Source organism: Sinohyriopsis cumingii, chromosome 3 (assembly GCF_028554795.1).
Source record: "Sinohyriopsis cumingii isolate HCF-2022 chromosome 3, ASM2855479v2, whole genome shotgun sequence".
In the NCBI taxonomy this organism is placed as follows: domain Eukaryota; kingdom Metazoa; phylum Mollusca; class Bivalvia; order Unionida; family Unionidae; genus Sinohyriopsis; species Sinohyriopsis cumingii.
This window is the reverse complement of record NC_142963.1, coordinates 43,525,561-43,542,179: the sequence shown is the minus strand read 5'-3', so window position 1 is coordinate 43,542,179 and position 16,619 is coordinate 43,525,561. Positions and strand designations below refer to the sequence as shown.

General features: G+C 34.2%; 1 protein-coding gene across 1 annotated transcript in view; it reads right to left on the bottom strand.

The window, feature by feature from the left end:
- The window catches only part of LOC149802771 (uncharacterized), a 308,654-nt gene that overhangs the window by 259,302 nt on the left and 32,733 nt on the right, over nucleotides 1-16,619 (bottom strand). Inside the window, exons 10-17 of the mRNA XM_089953831.1 lie at nucleotides 13,285-13,483; nucleotides 8,889-9,064; nucleotides 7,718-7,892; nucleotides 6,992-7,207; nucleotides 4,823-4,993; nucleotides 3,846-4,031; nucleotides 3,125-3,292; nucleotides 786-914 (exon numbers count right to left, since the gene is read on the bottom strand). Of these exons, the coding sequence (XP_089809957.1) occupies nucleotides 786-914; nucleotides 3,125-3,292; nucleotides 3,846-4,031; nucleotides 4,823-4,993; nucleotides 6,992-7,207; nucleotides 7,718-7,892; nucleotides 8,889-9,064; nucleotides 13,285-13,483 (1,420 nt within the window). The remainder of the gene's footprint in view (nucleotides 1-785; nucleotides 915-3,124; nucleotides 3,293-3,845; nucleotides 4,032-4,822; nucleotides 4,994-6,991; nucleotides 7,208-7,717; nucleotides 7,893-8,888; nucleotides 9,065-13,284; nucleotides 13,484-16,619) is intronic.

Below are 16,619 nucleotides of genomic sequence, written 5' to 3'. Positions count from 1 at the left end.
GAAAAAAAGAACTGTAGGAGAAATGTATCACAAAGTCTTCTAGGTATTTCAAATGATTTTGATTGACTACAGCATTTGTCTTTGCCACATCAAAACCAAACACTAGTTTCCTATACCAGTAATATTGTGCCCATACACTAAAGTATGTTTTCAAATCAGCTAAAACAAATAAATCGCACCAAGAGACATTTCTATTACAGAGATGGTCTGTGTATTTTCCCATTCATTCTAGTTAAAATCACACCATGTTACAGTAGTTACTGTTTAACAGTCAAGGCCATTAAACTACACACATGTAGATCATCCAGTTATTTGCACATAGTTGCATGCTACTTCTTGTATTTGGTTGTAGGTTTTGATACAGCTGCACTTTCTTAACAGCATCTTCTCATCAGGTCAGGAGCTGTGAATTTCACATTGGACATAGCAAGTCACAGCACTCTCAATCCAAAAACTGTTAAAAATGTCCACTGTTGTCAAAGGCAGCCACTGCTACCCTCAATCCAAATCAGTATATCTGTTTTCTGTTGTGTGAGAAAACTGAATACAGCAGACTTTTCCATCTTGAAATGCTCTTCAATCAAGGAAAAACTACAGACTAAGACTGTTAAGAATTATACCTGGGCTGAACCAAAACTGAGAGAAATCAGATCTAGTGCCTAGTTTATACACACCACTGTCCACAGTTTATCTTATATTAGTTACTTAATGTCCGTGTCATTAGTCCAGAACAACAACTACTGGGCACTGTATAATGCTGTTCAAAGTATTTTCTAAATGCTTACCAAAACAAGTTTTTCTGTCAGTATCAAGATAATATCCATTGGGACAGGTGCAGTAATACGACCCATCTGTGTCATGGCACACGTCTGGTGACCTGCATCCATGGGTCCCCTCTCTGCACTCATCTATATCTGTATAAATTAAAATGGATACCTTGAGATACCAATTTCATCAAGTTACTGAACTCTTTACAACCATTTTGAGCATTTATCCAATTCAAAATATTTCAAAATATTAAAGGTTTCAGTCCCTCTTGTTTCTAGAATTATAATTAATAAAATTACAAATAGTGACTTTAGCAATTTAAGTCATATCTTTTTGTTAATAATAACATGATGCATCTTTTCATAAACATGTCTAAAAACTCCTTTAAAAAAAAATAAATCTGATTTAACAATAAACTTAAATATTATTTTAGCTATTTTGTTCTCAACATTTGCTATAATCCAGATTAAAATAAGATTAACAATGGTATGAAAACCCTTTTGATGCTGGTCCTAAACTTAGGACACTGTTATAAATGCAAAATGTACATGCATTTCTATTGCTGGTCATGAGTAATTGTCTACTTCTGTGCAGTAAATTACTGTCCTTAATATTTCATTTTAAAAAATTGTCCACATTCTAATTCTGTTGTGTATATTCATGTACTAGTTTCTTTTAATGGTAATACTTCTTGTTTAGGTTAACCATTGATTAACCACATCTTTTAGATTTTACATAGTTTATAAATGGTTGATAGATTGATTGTGGTTTTATGGCACACATTAAAAGGCACCAAAGAAAAGGTTATATACTAGATTATTTACAGCTGATAAAAAGTTTACCCTCCACCAGTGACAATAATTTCAAACAATTAAATCAGAATAATGAATTGGAACATTAAGGTAACATTAAGGTAACACTAAGGTAACATTAAGGTAAATATATGAAGGTTCCCAATCAAGCGGAATGTTAATGGTGTGTGTCAATGAATAATTAGACAATAAAGTATTCGGGATGAATGACAGTACATATGTTGGATAAAAAATACTCCAAGAGATAGCATACTTGATAATAAATGTTTACTTCCTTCATGAAATTTAAAATGAAAGATATATTTACTGGATCAAAAACCTCCTTCATGTGCTGAACATTTTAGTGACAACTGTGTTTAGGTTGGGTCTTGAAACAATCCACTAGAAAGTGCTTTATGGTAAATGGTTCATTACAAGTAAGGCACACAGGTGGATCTCCACCCTTTAGAATGTAGGAGAGTGTAATCTGTAACTGGCACTAAGGTCTTAGAAATACAATAAAATGAACTCAGTAGAGAAGGGCTGATTGAAAATGTGATCTGCCTAAAATATTTGAACAAATAGTCCTGGATATTTAATTTTAATCTACTTAGTAGAGGTGGGAAAGTACCAAAACCAAAACAGAATAAAAGTTATGTAAGAAAACAAAAGAGAAAAAGAAACAAGTTCAGACCCTAAACACAAGAAATATAAAATAAAAGTGCATTCCAGTGATACAAACCTATAAGCACAAATTATCAGAAATACTAGTATCAATTTTCACTAATCTAGACAAATTGTTCAAGAATGATTCATTAAAAGGAAATTTCTATAAAATTCTTCTTCCTATGAACCTCTATGCAGTTGGTCACTATAAGATCCAGTGAAAGTAAATATTGCTGTCATTCCTCCAATTCCATTACATTGAATTCCTACAGTTTTAGCTAAAACATTACTTAAACACCTTAACTTTCCTCATGAATTACTTGCATCTTTCTTTTCCCATCATTTTAACCACCAGTTTGTCACTTATGAGGTACCTAAACAAGTGGTTCCTTATTATATGTACATTCTGTGGTTGTTCATTCAGAAACTACATTTTTAGACCAGTCTATTATAATTTTACTAATGTACTTTTCTCACCACTGGTGTCTACATAGAAAACTCTTGTTCAAAGATTTTGACTGTCCTAAATTTCATCAATTTAATGTTTAATCTTTAAAACAGAATCTGTAAGAGTTGTGCAAAATTCAGAATGGTAGATTACACCTACCCCATGGACATTTAAATGAAAATGTCCTCAATAAATGTTAAATAAATGTAAAAGGGTACGCTATTACCACTAACAAAAGGGTACACTATTACCGCTAACAAAAGGGTACACTATTACAACTAACAAAAGGGTACACTATTACCACTAACAACTCTGATTTTTTAAAATATATTTGGGATCAAAGCTAACAAACTTTGGATGGGGAGCTTTTGTCTGCCTCTCTAACAACATCCATTGGATATACAGAACTTGTGGAAGTAACTCTGAATCACAAGGTAGGACAGAAGCTTACTTTGACAAAGAGGAACAGCATTCAAAGTCCGATTTTCTGTGCAGATGAAGGTGGTCATATTTGCCCTGTATCCAGAACCACATTGTAATGTTCTTGTGTCTCCCAGCTGAGGAAATGATGTAACAGTGAAGTTGCCATTCTTGACCCTTGGAAGTGGACAGTTCAGTTCTGGAACAATAAAATTGGTTGTTTATTGTTTTACATTGCTTGAGTCCAGCTTGTCTTTCATTATTAATATTTTTCATCAGGTTTAAGATTTATTTCAGTAACAGACCTCAGTTTACATGCATCTTCAAATGGTAGAAAAAAGTTACCAATTTAAAACCATATGATATACTCTGTGATTCACAATTTGCTCTCTATTATGATATCCTCTGTGATTCACAATTTACTCTCTATTATGATATACTCTGTGATTCACAATTTACTCTCTATTCCATGACTTACACCAGAACATGAAGCAGTACCACAATAAGAGAGAACTTTTCATATTAACAACAATAGTGGAAATGAGGCTTAGAACTGTCCATCAGAAGAAGAAAAAAACTGGAATTTTCTAACTAGATGTTTTGTTTCATAAGATTAGTGTTTCAGCTTAATACATCCTGTCCACAGATAATCTGACTACCTTCGATCATGTAAAAAATTTGATTAAGCGACACTTTTCCTTACGTAAAACCTTAAGGACATAATTTACTTCTAAATTAAAATCTTTACTTACTGATACATGTGGGTGTAGCACTTGACCAATTTCCATTTGGTCCACACAAAAGAATGGAGGATCCCTGGATCTGGTAGCCAGCATTACATACATAGTCAATAATGGTCCCAACAGAAGTGCCATCTCCCTTCCTTAGAGTACCAGTACCATTGGTGATGCTAAGTGGCCGTGCTGTGCACTTGGCAGCTGCAGGTAGCAATTGTTCATACGAAATAACGTAACTAATTCCAAGATAAATATCTGGTTCTAGGCAGAAGGCAAATAAATGGTTATTGTAAACATATTCGAATTTGACATGAGGTATGACAAATGGCTGTACTCATATGATGACTTACAATCAACGTTAAGTCAAGTTTTAGTGTTTTTGTTAGGTCGATGCAAAACTTAATTTCTGAGAAGGCAAGAAGCATAATATGACTTGTTTATGATCAGACACAATCATTGTAAAAAGAACACAAATACTTTATCATTTATAGCAAACACTATTAGGTATATATATATAATGAGTGCAGAAACCCAACTGATTATGAGCTAAATGTAAAATGTTAACCTAAGACAGTAACATGTGAAATGTGGGTCACAGTGATGTTCTTTTTGCTGTAAAGATGTGGTACATAGAGATGCATACAATCATCTGCTTTGATCATTCTAGCATTTACAGAGCTCCATTAAAAAATTCTTGTTATCAATAATGTTTCCTTTCTTCATCTGATCGTCAAATTCTGCCATTGACATTATTAAGTTTAAATCATGAACAATGTGCTTTTCTAGGCTGCATCTGACTTTGTGCTTAATATTTTAACACATCAAAAAACAAACAAAGACAGTCAATTATACAGATATGACTTAAGTTTCTAACAATGAACAGTGATTTTTTTCTCCAGAGAAAAGAAAACTTGTAACTCATGGACACAATGGTAAAGCTTTGATTTGTCATCAGTTTTGTAATGATTGTTGGTATTTAATGTTGTACTTACCAACACAGATTGGGGCAGTTTCCCATCCCCCATCCTGACATGTAACCTGGGATTTATTCTGGAATGAGTAACCAGGGTAGCAAGAGTAGTTAGCTTTGGATCGGAAAGTGACACCGTCGATTCCTAAGATGTAACCAAATTGAACAGCTGGCGGCTCTCCACAATAGTATGCTGTAACCAAAAGAAAACAACAGAAAATAAAAATAAGAAATACATGAAAGGTAATCTCACTAAGACATGTGAAACATAAACAAATGAAATATAAAAAAAATATTGGAGTCATAACTTCAATATTGAAGGATCTGACTTAATCATTGGGAGTGAGCAGTAGTTTATTTCAACAAGTTTTAATGAATTTAAGAGTCAGTCTGATGGATGTTAAACAACTGTTTAAGCAATTATGTGTGTTCAAATCAACTGTGTTTGAGGACACATTAGATTGCTTTGTATTTTCAATTATTCTTACTTCTTTATAGTCTTCTAATACAGTTGTTTTTATTACATGATACACTTGACATGCACCATTGGATGTTGTTTTTATTACATTATACACTTGACATACACCATTGGATGTTGTTTTTATTACATTATACACTTGACATGCACCATTGGATGTTGTTTTTATTACATTATACACTTGACATACACCATTGGATGTTGTTTTTATTACATTATACACTTGACATGCACCATTGGATGTTGTTTTTATTACATTATACACTTGACATACACCATTGGATGTTGTTTTTATTACATTATACACTTGACATACACCATTGGATGTTGTTTCAAAATGCTCAGCAAGACTAACAAAGAAAATAAGATTTCATACAGGCTTAAGTAAGAAATTTTGTTAGCATATAAAGCTGTACATAATTTACTGTTTTCTTCTTACAGAAAGGATATACTGAGATACAGGATATGTAACATGCCCTGAGTAAAAAACATTTATGGCTGCTGTAAATCTGTTGTTGTTGTTATGGGGTTTAACGCCATTTTTCAACACGCGATAGGCTATACATGGCGGCCAGTATTAATGGTGGAGGAAGAACCCGGGAAAACCCCGGAAAGAACCACCGACCCACATATCCACATTGACCGAGTCCGAGACTCGAACCTATGTAGACAGAGGTGAGATGGCAGTGATCCGTGACGGAGAGTGCTTTAGACCACTCGGCCACTCAGGGCCCCCTGTAAATCTGTAAGAATGTCTGTAATACTTAAAAGATGCAAAGGAAATAATAAACATAGAAATGAGAGAATAAGTGAGTTGAAAAACTAAAACTCATATTTAGATGAAGTATAATGAAGCAAGTCCAAGTTTCCCATAAATATCAAATTTTGGTTACTACAAATATGGATAGCAGTCTGAAGTTCTCTATGTCTTGTATCTGTCGAGCAAACCAATTTTATTCCAGTGGTTACCCATAATTTTTTACATTACACCACTCACTCGATAACTCGTGTCCTGATAACTCACAAACCCACTTATAAAGCAGGATCAGGCATGGATCCCATTTTTTTTAACTTGAAAATCCAACAAACAAAAAAATGATCCCTATTTCTTAAAACCTGAAGAAAATTGCGATCAAATTGGTAACTGAAATGTTGATATATTGCTCATTTTATGGTCAAAAACAGTAGATAGAACCTTGAAATTTTAATCAACAAGTTGAAATTATCAGCTTTTAATAAGACGTCCTGTAAGTGGTTACATTTTCTTTCCAAACGACATTCTTAGTACTTCTTAAAATTAAGAGCTTCAAGGTTTCACAGATATGGACCATTGTGGGCAAGCGAGTTTCAGAGAATGCCTGAACTGCATACATGTGATGCTTGTTGAATCCAGTTGGAAAAATCTTTCACATGTTGGACATTTTGAAAATAAATGTCATTTATACAGAATAACGAATAACTTGAATAGAAAAAGCGTGTTTTTAACAATTATTACTGACATGATTGAACGATCAGGATTCAGTCATTAAACAACCCAGTCCCCTAACTACCCCTCATGGTTTTCTTGCTGTTTAAGCAGATTTGTTCGATTTTTTCAGGTTCATCAGTAACTCGCACCCACACATATAGTGTGGTCAATATTTGTGGACCCCACTGTGAGTGAGTTATTGAGGGAGAGGTGTATATATCCATGTGAAGTCAATAAGGACTCACGTCGACAGTTGGGAACTTGATGCAGGTCAAATATGCCTTTATAGAGACATTTCAGTCTAACAGTTGTCTGATCAGGTAAGGATTCCTGGTAGAACCTGTATCCAGTTGTACACATCACATCAACTTCATCTTTGTACCGGTGGGTTGACCCTGCTGGGTAGTTAGTGGCAACAGGTGTGACTGAAGTCCCATTGCTGAATTGTAGGTCAGGACAATCTTTAAAAGACAAACATACAACCCTATTAGGTATTTAAAGTCATTAAAATTCAAAGACTTTTTATTTATTAAAATGTAAATTAATATTTTCCAAATTGATAATTTATACACATGAATGATACTAATGCCACTCTTTATTTATTTGGCAGATGATTTGGTATGCATCATACTGTAGCAAAGCTGATGACTGTTACACTTAACCTAAATTGAAATCTTGTGAAGTCTTACAAAAGTGAGCAACAAAAGATATAATGCCACCATTTACAAAAATCTGAGCATCAAGCATTCAAAGTGCAGTGTATTTTATGTACTGCTAAATGGATTCTTAATTTGTTTCCCAGAAAAATATGAGATGAAAGAATGAAAGGATTGTACTCATGCAAAATTTGAAACTATGCAAAATTAACCAGGAAGAATGTCAACAATGTCCTTTAATTTATAAGAACACCATGAGAGTCAATGTTGATTCTTTTCATTCAGTCGAGTGCCAAATTCTTTTCTTATCCCTACCTTGAGAATAAGAGGCCCTGAAACCCTTTTTGTTGGTAATTGGATTTGTTATAAACTTGATGAGAACTTTTCCATTGCTGGAGACAAATTTCCGATGCTGCAGATCATTGGTACTAAACCCTTTGGGGGGATGTTCTGCCACACCATTGACTTCATTTGTTGCATTGGTAAATACCTATAAAAACAAATTCACATTTTGTCCATGATTCAAGTTTCTTCTTTCAAATCACTCTAAAGACTCTTGTTCAGCCAAATATTTTGGATCTCATTTATGCATTAAGAACATCGGTATAAAGTTTGATTTGGACCTACTGGTGCAAATGTGTATGTGTGTGTGTGTGTGTGTGTGTGTCTTGGATTTTTAACATAGCTAAAACAATTTTTCAGTCATATCGCTATGATGTCTGTGTGACAGTTTATAGTGATGTCAAGCACTTGGGCATCATGCTGCAGACATGTAGCATGATGTCCCACCTAGTAACATTATCCTGACACCAGGTCGACCAGTCCTAACACTAACCTCTTAATGCTAAGCACTTAGCAAGGAAGATGCTTGTACTATTTTTATAAGTCTTTGGTATGACTCAGGCAGAGTTCAAACCTGCGACCTACCACGTACATCCAAGGCAGATACTGTAACCACTAGGCCACTGGAGCAGTCTGGAACTGGAATTATTACCCAGGTTGAAAAACTCTGGGATATTAGCAAGACTGATAAAAAATAAAATAAATACAGAGAACACAAAACAACAGAACAGCATTAAAGCCATTGTACTCAACTTGACTGGTTAGCAATGCATTGCAAACTTCAAATAACAATAGACTAGCACCTATAACAGACAGGTGGCACCTGGCAGAAATATCATCATATTATTCTCTTCTTTAGCACCATTTGCAAAGGTCAAAGCCTTAAATGTGAAGATATCAAAATGTAACAAAGCCAACAAAATTCTGTACGCACTAATTCTAAAAAAAAGTTGAAAATAATTACACATTTCCTTAATGCCAGTATAACCTCCCATCATGGAAAAAATATCTTCAGGATATGGAAAGTAATATCCATGTAATTTCTCTAACTGTGCAAAATAAAACACTGTCAAATGATGCTATTTCTAACTAAACAGATAACATGAAAATCTAATAGGATTCTTCCAGGTAAGACTGGACCTACCTGTAAAATATCAACACCATCTTCAATTTCAGCTCCATCTTCAAAGTAAACAAGGATTGGCAGCTCTGGTGTAGTCTGAATGGTCCAGGTACAGGTCTGGCCATTTGCATAATTCACCATTCCATATCCAGGGGAAAAGAACACCCCATAATCGTCTGTCATTTGTATATTGCAACCTGTGCAAAGAAACATTAACTGCAGTTTAGTACCATATTTGAGATGAGCTATTCCATTGTTTCTTGAAACTAATCTCATTCAGAGATGATACCTGCAGCATCAAATAAGCTGTAATCTAGTTATCTTCACAGATATATCGGAGGAATAAATGATTTTGAGTGATGTTCCATTATTTTGTGCTTTTCATTTGGTGCATTTCTAATCGAACAGCCAAAAACAAAGCTGCAGTGTAATGTAATAGTGTAAATCCAGGTTACTCTAATGAGGGCTGAATATCCTTGGACCTCCATCATCTTAATGTCATCTTACATGATGTTCCATCCAGTCACATTATACTGACACCAGACCATCTAGTCCTAACACCAACCTCTTAATGCTGAGTATTTAGTGTGGCAGATGTTAGTAAAAATTTTATAAGTCTTTGGTATGACTTGGCCAGGATTCAAACCTGTGACCTCCCACATCTGGGCAGATGCTCTAACCACTAAAGCAGAGCAGTCTGCAACGGGAAGTAACATCCAGGTTGACAATAACTCTTATCTTATCATCTTAATGTCACTATGATAGACTATTACCATGACTGGATTCTATAAATTTTATTAAAGAGCTACTTAAAATGTCTTTATTTTAACTATGTAAATTTTGAAAAATCCTACATTAATATAGCATGTGCAGAAACTATTTAAAATTATTTCACATCTCGAAGTCTTGAGAATGTATTAACTTGAATTCTGCTGAATATGCGCCCTTTCCTAATCCACCAAAAGCCTTGCAAAGTTGTAAGAGCATGAAAACAAGGTCAAATTTAGCTAGTTTTACCTCTGGTGAGTAGTACCCTCCATTGTAACGTGGTGAGTAGTACCCTCCATTGTACCTCATGTGTGAGTAGTACCTTCCATTGTACCTCATTATACGAATTCTACAAAATGATGAGTCTTGATTGCTCTGGCAGAGCACAATTCAACAAGAGTTCCTCAGAGTGACACATTTTACTAGCCAAAAAGAATTTCCAGGAATTCAAGACAAGACCTTTTAACTGCAGAGTATTAAAACCATCTTGAACATTCTTCAGCGATTAAAAATATTTTCAAATTAGCTGCTGTCATAGTGGTGGCCATACTGGATGCCAGATTGGAACCATACTCATTTAGGATTATCAGGACCTCATAAGTTTTGGGTTGGAAATCACATGTTGATATGAGTTTTCATTTTGAAGGAGTAACAATAACAAGTTTTTCAAGATGGCTGCCATGGTGTTCATATTGGATATCATCAAATTAGCACCATTTCTTTTAAGACCACCTAAACATCATGAGAAATCTGGTGAAAGCACAATGTCAATATGGCCAGCTGCCTCGAAGCAGCAGTAACAAGATTTTCAAGATGGCCATTTTGACTGTAACAGTGAAAAGCAGATCAGACCAATGTTCATTTATGACCAACTAGACATCATAAAAAGTCTTTTAGTGGAAACTTCATGCTGATATAATCATTTATTCAGAAGAAGTAGTGATAGCATTATTTTCAAGCTGGCTATTATGGAAGCCATATTGGATGTCAGATAGGTACCATTTTCAAAGTTGTAACCAACTGTGGCAGCTATTTTGCGTGTCATTCCAGCACAAATTTTATTTAAGACCAACTAGACACCATACAAAAACTTCATGTGAAAAACCCATGAAATTATGAGTTTCTGTTCAAGATTTGCAAAAACAAGATGTTCAGGTTGGCTCAACTAGTGGTCATATTAGATGTCAGACCAGTACCATTATCATTAAGAAGTCTTTAGCTGAAAACTTCATGCTAATATAGTTTGCATAGCTTGTCTCCCGAGCACCGAGTTTAAGAGGCAGTATTTAGCAAGGCCTTTCTCCCGCATGACGAGTTAACTCGGCGCAAACCATTGGTTGATTTAAAGCCATTTCCTACTAATGCAGGCAGTTAACCAATCAAATTTTAGCTTACAGAGATAAAGCGCACATTGCTGAACAGCGGGAAAAAAATTTCACTTCGATATCAGTTGATTTAGTGAAAATATTTTGATTTTAAATTGATGCAAATTGATGAGAATCAGCCTCTAGGAGCAGACTTTTACTTGATGGATTCTGATGGAGAATTTTCTGGATTTTAATCAGCCGAGATTGATAGTGACATTGAAAAGCTACTGAAAATAACAGCGGTAGTGGCGAAAATGAGAATGTTGAAGAAGAAGAAGAAAATGAAAGTCAAGCTGATCGATGATCGTAAATGATAAAACACACATTGACAAGAGGCTATACAAAGGACCAGCAATGGATTTAGACCCTGATGCAAATGCATTTGATTTCGTGGAGCTTCTTTTCCTTTTGAATAATTGTTAAATAAATGTTTTGGAAATATACGTTGTTAACATGAGTGTTCATAGTTCAAGGTTTGTTAAGTGTTTTATTAGTTTTAAAAATTTCAGTGAGAGTTCTTAGGAAGAAAGGTAAGTAAAGAGCAAGTAAAATATGCCCATTTGTGTGCAGTATTCACAGGATGTTTAGTTTACAAGAGACAACAAGTGGAATTTTTGTGTACATAAAATATAATTATTTCATGTGTTGATGGTGTTAATAATTCTTTGTGAATTCATAATGGATTATTCATGGCAAGAGAAGCAAATTGGCAAGTACATCATTTGCTTTCACCATCATGCATTAGTTTTATTTCTGCATGTAGCATGAAATTTATACCATTATGTATGTAAGTTTATTGAGAACTGCCATGCCAAATTTCAGCTGAATTAAATGAATACAAATAAAATAATAACAATTTTATTGCAAGTAGCCCCCTCTATAAAAATCTGCAATCCAATTGCTGTCAGCTAGTCTCAGGGATACAGGCACTGGAAAGGCTAACACTGCTCTAGGTGATCTCTGCAAGTATGCTTCAGGGGACTGCCTAGCTGTTTGGCTCAGGGGTTAATGTGTTAAAATGTGGGGTCAGCAATGGATCCCATGTCTTGAATGTGAAAACAATCATGATCAGAACAGGTACATGAAACCCAGATATACTGTGTGTTTTTCCATTGAAAATGGCAGTTAGTATCCAGAAATTTACAAAGTTATGAAATTCATAATTTTAATAAAATATCACTTATTTTGTTAGATTTTCTAGGAACAAATATTGTCTCAATAAATAACTATGTGGTAAAAGAGAGGTCACTGAAAAGTGCTGCTAAATGCTAACAGGTAGCAATACTGTAAGAAGTAAACAGAAATTAAGTGGTTAAGTCAGGTGAAATTCATTTTATTTCTTTTTCTTTTAATTCTCTTTGAAACTGTTTTCTGATCTAAGGACAGTTCCAAAAGTGCTTTGGGATCTCTTGCAAGTTCTTGAGCTGGACTTTAGGCTAATACACAAAGGCAAGCTATGTTTCCATAATGAACAGATAAAATCTTCCTGATAAGATTTTTGGTCTCAAATGCTAATGGATTTTGCTGTTGAGGCCTTTACCGATGGAATATTAATTGTGGGAGACGCCAACCTGATTAAAATCAGATTTCCACTGTCCTATGTGAAATTTAATGGTAATCCTCCAAGTAACTATATCAAAGCTGTGCCAAAGGATGGATGGACATTGGACAAAGGACAACATGATGATGTACAACAGGCCATCCCATAAGCTCTTCTGGTCTTTGATTAGCAAAGCTAAGCATTGTTGCCCCACAAAAATGAGATTACAGTCTACAAAATGACTCTCAAAATAAAGCATAACAAGATTAAAAAAATCAATGGGAGAAGGTCATAGATTTTTTCAACTACAGAAAAGGCCAAATTAAATATCATATCAAATATATCTGACATGGTGACTCCATGTAAAATTGAGGTTATGTAAAAAAAATATTTAAATTTGAAAAGGAACAAAAATACATCTTTCAAGTAATTGCCAATCAAAATTTACAAAAGACCTATGGATGAAGTACATAATCTTCATCTCTCATGGAAAAAACTTTCACACAAATCCCTCTGGCATATTCAACTATACACTCCTAAGCTGTGGCTTGTGGTCATGGATTAGTTTACACATTAGTTATTAATTCATAACATTGTTGAAGGCGGCCAGAATAATGATATCTGATTAGTATTAAAATGGGCCTTCCTATGGTAGGCTGTATAGGAAGCCCAGTTACACTGGGGGCAGTTGTGGGAATTAAATTACAATGTATTTAAAAGCACATTTTGTTTTTGAAAATACCTTGTATCATAGAGAAATTGAAGCCTGATCCCTTCGATCCGATTCCACTTTTCATGATGATGTACAGCTTATCACTGGTGGAGAAGACGATACCTGGGTTGTCACAACTCTCACACAGTTTGGCCAGCATGGAGGCTGAGGATGAATCACCATCATAGAAAAAGATGGCATCATTTCCCTTCAGGTCCAGTGTTATGATCTAGCCAGGGATATAATAGGGACATTTAGGTCAGACATTGCAAGACAGAACCATAATTGAAAAACAATCACCAAATGAAAGTAATGGTTTTTCTTTTAAAACCAAAATTTCCTTCCCTTATTAATACACATTAACTGAATCATTTCCAATAAACAATTTCATTCTGATTATATCAAGTAAAATAGTCAAAATAAGAAGTTCATAATAAAACTCAGTGTCTGTCACATAACTGAATGCCCTGAAAAACACACAAATTATATCAAGATAAACTGCACATTTAATTTTATGCTTGGAATAAGTACTAAATAGACTTATTTCATACAAGAATGTTTCCACAACCCTTTTATAGCAGCCATTTTTTGGTGTCATCTCAAATTTATAACACAAAGTTAACATTGCATCAATACATTATACTTGCCATCCCTTGATTACAAAGTTGCTGCAGCCCAGAGCATTTTACATTAGAACTCAAAAATACAACATTTATCTCAATCCATAAATAAGATATTACACATGACATAGTTGTCAATTAAAGCTCATGAAAAGGATAACACACCATGCTTTGATCAGTATGTTCAACAAGGATAACACACCATGCTTTGATCAGTATGTTCAACAAGGATAACACACCATGCTTTGATCAGTATGTTCAACAAGGATAACACACCATGCTTTGATCAGTATGTTCAACAAGGATAACACACCATGCTTTGATCAGTATGTTCAACAAGGATAACACACCATGCTTTCATCAGTATGTTCAACAAGGATAACACACCATGCTTTGATCAGTATGTTCAACAAGGATAACACACCATGCTTTGATCAGTATGTTCAACAAGGATAACACACCATGCTTTGATCAGTATGTTCAACATGAAGAGACCCATTTATGTCCCCCACCATGTCAAAATATATACAAGGAGACAAAGGATTTGCTGAAGAAGTTCATATTTACAAAGTATAAAGAAAACTGATAGACATCCTAAGTTTGTTCTAGTAACTAAAACTTTGTATGATGAAATGACTGATGAAGAGACAAATAGATGAATATATTAAAAATATCAAAAATTAAGAATTTTGAAAAGGCACAGCTTCAATATTAGTCTAACATCTATCTTGAACAGGTTTTGTGGTTATGCCCTGGATAAATACAATAACTGAGGGTTGAACAAATTGACAAAAGCATTAAATGTATTGAAAATAAAGAATTTTTAAATAACGAAGAGCCAAAGGTATATCTACGCCACCATCTAACATGTACAACCCAATATCCAAGATCTCTGAAAAGGCTTTGAAGTTTTGCCAAGGAAAAAACAGGATGAATTAGGATGAATAGATGGACAGAAAAACTGACAAAAATGTTAAATATATTGAAAAAAAGAATCAATAATGGCTTGTAGCACTGACATAATATTAGTACCCTTAATGAAATGCTTTAGTCACTGCAAATTAACCACAAATTAACAGTAACTAAGCTTCTAAAAAATCCATTGCCACAAGTATTAGCCAAAGGTAAACCTATTATAACCACCAGTGGCAAGCATGTTTCTTTATTTTCTAGCAAATGACACCCAATTAAACTATTTGCCAGAATATTACCAAAAGGAAGTCTTAGAGTATAATTCCTTCCTCAGATAAAAGTAAATTTGCATAAAACAAACCAGAAAAGCAATATCAACTGTTGTCACCATTAACATGATGCACTGTTAACCAAATAAAACCAGACACCTTACTTGGATGAGTATAGATTGAAGACTTAAAGAACATAAAAATATGTTTACCACAACATAACCAGAAAAAATACAAAATGAACGAAAGAAAACTATTAATAAGTAATAAAACTGCATTATTTTCTTGCATAAATTACTTACATGTTTTACTTGAAAAAAAAAGATTATTTAAAGAAAAATCACAAATTATTTACCTGAATTATTTAATATTTAATCAGTAATTAAATTATTACAACAATACAAATAATTACATGCCTCTGATAGCTTAAACTGTTATCATCCTCAGACTCAAGCTTTAAAAGCAAAGGCTTGTATCAGTGGACTACAACATATTGTATTTATGCTAGTCAAATACTGCATCCATGCTGTAAATATTGCAGCACATTTCTCACATTGGCACTCACCAATACTTGTTGTTGTTGTTGTTGTTGTAGGGTTTAATGCCTTTTTTCAGCACACGATAGGCTATACATGGCGGCCAGTATTAATGGTAGAGGAAGAACCCGGGAAATCACCGGAAAGAACCACTGACCCTCGAGAAGCTACTGGCAAGCTTTCTCACATACCCACATTGGCCTCACCAATACTGATTTCAAGCATGATTTTTATACTGCTGAATGTTCATGCTAAAGACAGGCCAATCAGATTCAATAAAATCACAACAATTTCCTGCATGAATTGCAGTCATGCTGACCTGACAGTGACAATTTCACAACAATGCAGTGTCCCAGCATGTACTGTATCATGCTACACATTACTGCAAAAATGCTAAATTGCATAAATATGAATTAATGCATGAAAGAAAAACAAATTAAGCAATACTACATCTGTTCTGCAGTTATGCTGAAAAAAAACATCATTTCAATCTGGAAGAAACAAATTTGCAACAAGCTACAATTAAGCTGTTTTAACTTTGATGAAATTAGAAAGATTCTGCATTTTGAAAAATATGTTCCAAACAACAGGTGTTCAGTTTTGTCTAATTGGCTAAAGGCTGTTTCATTTAAACATTCATAGTGCACATGGAAGACAGTTTCTTTACAAACATTATGCTAGGGTACTCTGACAACCCAAGGAGTTCATATAAAAATGATACAAAATTCTAAAATGGATCTATAGGTGACTATTCCATGTTGAAAGTGCCTTTTCTGTTCCCAAGTACATTTTACATGAACAGCCCTAAAATGGTTCAATTTATATTACCAGCTTTTTTAAAAATTAACATTTGTGTTTATAAACCACCTACGTATCTACTTCAGAATTATCAAATTCTAAGTCTTACAAGTGTTATACCCCAATAGAAATATATTTTTAGGCATAAATAAATATATCAGTGGTATCCTGATATATCATGGTGCAATAGTGTTGTGACATCCTGGTGCAATAATGTTGTGACATCCTGG